This window comes from Cyprinodon variegatus, unplaced genomic scaffold, assembly GCF_000732505.1.
Source record: "Cyprinodon variegatus isolate N-32 unplaced genomic scaffold, C_variegatus-1.0 Scaffold789, whole genome shotgun sequence".
NCBI classification, from domain to species: Eukaryota; Metazoa; Chordata; class Actinopteri; order Cyprinodontiformes; family Cyprinodontidae; genus Cyprinodon; species Cyprinodon variegatus.
This window is the reverse complement of record NW_015151242.1, coordinates 98931-104156: the sequence shown is the minus strand read 5'-3', so window position 1 is coordinate 104156 and position 5226 is coordinate 98931. Positions and strand designations below refer to the sequence as shown.

At 37.7% G+C, this 5226-nt stretch overlaps 1 protein-coding gene across 1 annotated transcript in view; it reads left to right on the top strand.

The window, feature by feature from the left end:
• The first annotated feature begins 2004 nt into the window (after window positions 1-2004).
• The window catches only part of LOC107098564 (phosphatidate cytidylyltransferase 2-like), a 17369-nt gene continuing 14147 nt past the window's right edge, over window positions 2005-5226 (top strand). The window contains exon 1 of the mRNA XM_015396303.1: window positions 2005-2214. Coding sequence (XP_015251789.1) covers window positions 2143-2214 — 72 coding nt within the window. The 5' untranslated portion in view covers window positions 2005-2142. The remainder of the gene's footprint in view (window positions 2215-5226) is intronic.

Sequence of the window (5226 nt, the reverse complement as noted above, 5' to 3'; positions counted from 1 at the left end):
AAGTTATCAAGTTAAGCTCAAAATATTTAAGACTGTACTGGTCAAAGGTCAGTGCAGAAAAGTGGGAATTGTTTGGTTTTAGTCCAAACAGTCAAAAACAGTAAGTGTTTTCTGAAATAAGCTAACTAAAACTTTACAAGTGTTGCCAGTGTAAGTTCCAAAAAAGTAAAAAAACAATCCACTGGACTTTGTTTACAAGTTTAAAGAACATTCGCTTCCCATCCAGGAAGCTTTTTTAATTGAAATATCAGAAATAGCATCGAGTTGCTTTATACAGTAGCCCATGAAAGCCTTGTTTTTGCTTAGAAAACATGCAAATTGAAACGGGCGAACGGTTCCACCCCTTTGGAATGGGGTTCATTTTGGCTTCTTTTGTTAGCCTGCAAAGCTCCATACCTATTTATGTCTCTGAAAGGGGGTCGTTAAAGGGAATTGTTGGCCTGGCTGCACATGTAGGGTCTCTTGTTCCCCTGTAAAGGCTTTGGGGTTCCAATGACAGCGGGAAGGGTTTAACTCAATTACTGCTTTAGGGTTTTGAAAGCTGAAATCTGAGTCCACCCCCTCTGTTTAAGGTTGTTTTTTCTTTCTTATCATAGATGGCTTCCTCCACGCCCCTCTCAAACCACCTATTTTCTTTCTCAGCCAGAATAAGCTCATTTCAACCACTCTGAAATAGTGGTGCTAATAATAATGATTTTGTATAGATGTATCGATCCAACAGCCGACAATCCGATGCATCAACACGTCCGCAAGAGTATCAATTCATGTTTTTTTTTCCTCAGATCTATTTTTATCCATTTGCTCCTGGACGTCAGAGATGGGGGATCTGGAGTCATCAAGTCATCTCTATGTCATGTATTTGTTCTGACCAGGTGAGTCCAATCTGCACAGGTTAAACTAGATTGGACTCACCTGGTTCAGTGGCTGGGTAGAACAAATACATGACAAAGACATGACTTGTTGACTCCAGATCCCCCATCCCTGCTGGATGTAATTCTGACTCCCGTGCTGCGGTAGCTCTAAACCTATTTTTCCCTCCTAACTTGCTATCATCTTTCTGCTTGCAGTATTTTTTGATTCAAGGCCTTTAGGAATCTATAACACAGAGGCATTATTATTTTTCAGTGAATGAGGTTTTCATAGGCCTAGGTGGAGTACAACTTTGCTACTTCTGTTATTTGCTGTTGTTTCTCAAATAAAATGCATAACGCTATTACAGCTTTCATTGATTTATTTCAAATTTGAAACATTATCTAGCCTGTAAGGCTAAACAATTTTTTTTACCAGTTAATTGGATCGTATTGTGGTGTATTCTTGAGAATCGAAAATAATTGATTCGTTGGGTCAGGAAATTGATACTGAATCGAATCGCCATGATGGGTGTGATTTACACCCCTAGTCTGAAAACAACCCCCAAACAAATGTGTTTCGCAAGACTAAGCAATTACAAAATTGTGAGATACTATTCCTAATCACATAGCATTTTATATCAATGAATAAGCTAAGTTATCAGAGTGGCAGAAATGGGCTTTCATACTTTTCCGTGCAAACAAGACAGAAAAAAAATGCAATTTTTTTTTTTTTTTTTTTACTGATTTTCTTTCTCACAATATGAAAAGTAATAATATTAACCAGATGGAGGCAGCTGCTGCCTTTCAGAATATTCTGCGTATCTGGTGTAAATCACTGCACTGGCTTCCTGTTTATGTATTATGGTGACTGTCAATAAGACCGTGAACAGTCATCATCATCATCATCATCATCATCATCATCATCATCATCATCATCATCATCCTTCTATTTGTTTTAATTACATTTGGATTATTCCCCTTTATGTGACTCTGTAATGTTTATTATTGTTCCCATCCGCTCTTTTTTTTTTTTTATTGGTTCTGTTATCAACTATCTTTGATTTTTTTTCTTTTTATATGAAGCCCTTTGATTTTGTATTTGTTCTGACATTTATTTTGAAAACCGGAACATCTCCTTGTCATCGGTTGTGCTCTGCCAGTGGAAAAAAAAAAAAAGAAAAAAAAGTGTTGCCCACATTTAGCTAAAATCTTAGCAAAGTTTATCCAGCATACAGCGTGTTGCCGGGACCTCTGGACCTTGACTGCCAACGTCTGTCGTTTAGCAGCTAAGATGGCAGAGCTGCGGCATCGAGGAGCCAAAGACAGCGACCCTCCGTTAGAGCAGCAGCCATCAGAGGACAAGGTAACGTCAGTTAGCCAGGATGCTAACGCTGTTAGCCAGGATGCTAGCACTGTTAGCCGCTTAGCGGGTTGATGTTCCACTGTGGCTGGAAACAAGCATCACCACTCATCCGCTTTAAACAGTCCAGTTCTTTTAAAATGATTTCAGTCGTTTCCTTAACGACCTTATTATCGATAGAGAACATTTTATTTTTTCTCATAAGCCATTTTAACTGGTTGTCGCTTCGCTGACTGATGCTCCTGTTTGTCTTTCTGGGCGAAAGCTTCATTAAAAACATGCCTGACCTAAAGTCAGAAGATTGAACTATAAAAAAAATGCGGCATTTGTAGTCACGATAAACATAAAAGCATTAACAAAGAAGATTTAGTATGTATTAAAGGTGTTATTAATGAAGAAACTACATCTTTTGGTTTGCTTTTAAACGTCTTATAGAATGATGGGTAAACGGATGGAGCTGCCAGCCTGTCTGTATCAGTCTGACTGATGGAAACACTTTAAAGCTTTGACAGCATGACGGAAATCAGAATTGAAATACATCAAAGGGATAAGAAAGGATCTGTGTTTATTATGTCCATTTGGATGTGATAAACCTGTTGGTTGCTAATTAGACTCAATAAAGGGGCGTGGCGCTGGGTGGAGCAGGACAAGCACAGAGAACAGCTGAAAGCTGCTAGAAAAATAAACAAGACTGTCCTAAAAACAAACAGCTAAAGGTCGTCCTGACCAGGGAATCATTCAGTAAACATTTATTTCTATCTTCTCTGCGTCTTTATCTGTACTCTGGTCCTACACTCTTAAAGTGCCTAAAAATTATCTGCTATTCTAGTTATTAGAGGAAAACAAAGTTCACTATGTTTTCATGCATTTTCTTTATACCGGATATAAGATTGTAGTTGTATTTATCAATAAAAAATGCTCAAACCTTTTGTTTTTGAGTGAAGATGCACAGATCATTGATTTTGTTCCTCATCATTACAGATTATCAGTTTTTGCAAAGCTTTGATCGGCTGATTCTGATTTTAGCCAATTTCTGTAAGAACTATAAATAACAAGAAGTACATTTTTCTTCCCCTTCTCTGTAATGGTAATTTGAAGTGTTTTAAGATGAGGTTTATTAGTTTTATTTGACATATTTTACTTAAAGAAGCTCCACGGGCATATAAAGTAGACCATCCTCTTCATCAGCCTGCTTCACATTAGTCTTTTCAGTCAGAGACCGATCACGACCCTTACGGAGATCATTCCTGCCTACAGCCATCAGTATCCCCAACAAATCTTAAAAAAAAAAACGAAACATAACTATGATATATAATAAATATGAAATATATATTTATATCCCTTTGGGATGAATGCATTGCTTTAAATTCTTCTTCTTTTTTTAAATACTGCCCATAGTTCAGGAGCTGGCTTTCTGCATCTCTGAATCAACAAAAATGTTATGACTTCAAAGTTTAGAGCTATGCAACATAAATTTTGAGACAAATGTATAACAAATCAACAACTGTGTCTAATGTAATAGTTGTGAAGAAAAAGCACAATTCATTTGACAGATTGTTCATTTGTTAACTCATTTATTATAGCTATACAGGAGTCTTAAATGCTTTTTGGTGTGATGCACCATAAAGTATTTATAACATGTTCACAGAGGTTCTGGTTAGTATGATTGAAGCACTCAGTTAAAAAGTGTTTATTTCCTCTATAGTCAGAAGAGCCTTACTGGGAGTGCAGTGCAGGACATTCAGAAAAGCTGCAATATTTCCCAACCCAAAGTGTCCCATTACAGACACCACTAACCAATCAGGGCTATGTTTTTTAGCTATTCTTGGCCTGGTCTACTGAGACCATCAACCACTAAAAAGGTCCTGGTCGACTCTGATGCTGCTGTAGAGTTTGGTTTATATTTGGTCTACTGCGTTAGACATAACACACACGCTGTACTTGTACATTTACAGAAAGCTGTAACAGAACTTAAAGCTTTCTGTTTTCAGGAGTTAAAGCTTTCATCTTCTGTTTACCTGTTGATGGTTCGGCATCACCTCTCATGTTAGGTAAAAAAACCAAAAACAAGTTATCTCTCTCAGCAGACATCAAAATCTATGGAAAGATGCTTAATTGGGCTCATATTGCAACTCAATACATTTTTTTCCATCTGTCCTGCTTTTATTTAAACTGAGCTCTTATTGTAACATGATCTCAGTCTGCGTCTTACTATTTGCCAGTTGTTTATATGAGATGCATTTTGTCAGAATTGTTAATCAACAATTACAGTATTCTAATCGAGCTTTCAGTTTTAACTGCTGCTGTCAAATCTTTCTAGAACCCCATGTCACTGCGCCTACAGCTGCAGGTCTGTTGCTTAAAGTAGGATCTACAGACTTTGGACTTCTAGTGAATTAGCTCATGCTTAGACTGAATGGGAAGCGTCTGTGAAAATCATTTCTTCAGTCTTGCAACATTTTCTTTCATCTAAACCGTCCCACTCTAGCTCCTCTGCTGTAATCACTGTCCTGCTGAATAGTGAACCTCTGTCTTAGTCTATAGACCTTTACAGACCATAACCTCCATAACTGGCATGTATTGAACTCCATCTATCATCCCATATTTCTGATGATCTATCCATCTCTCTGCTTGGGAAAGAAAGCATCAAGAACGTGTGATGTTTCATGCCAGGGAGTAACTGTTTAGCGAGACATGCTGTGTTTTAGTAGATCCTCTGTATGTCCTGTAGAATGGTTTGTGCCAACTGTAAACATGTCTACTTCTTGTCACACCTCCATGAAAGGAAAGTCTCCAAAAGAAGTGATATTTTTAAACTTAGGGACGATAAATAAAAATTCATAATGATGAAATCCGTCACAATTATGCGATATTTGCACACCCCTCCGAGGTCCTGAGGGTCGGACACACGTTTAACGCTCAACTGTGGGTCTCCACGGAGCTTCTGCACTGGAAAAAAATCTAAATCTAGATAAGTCATTTTTTCTTATAATAAGTGCATTTGTTCTGGATTGA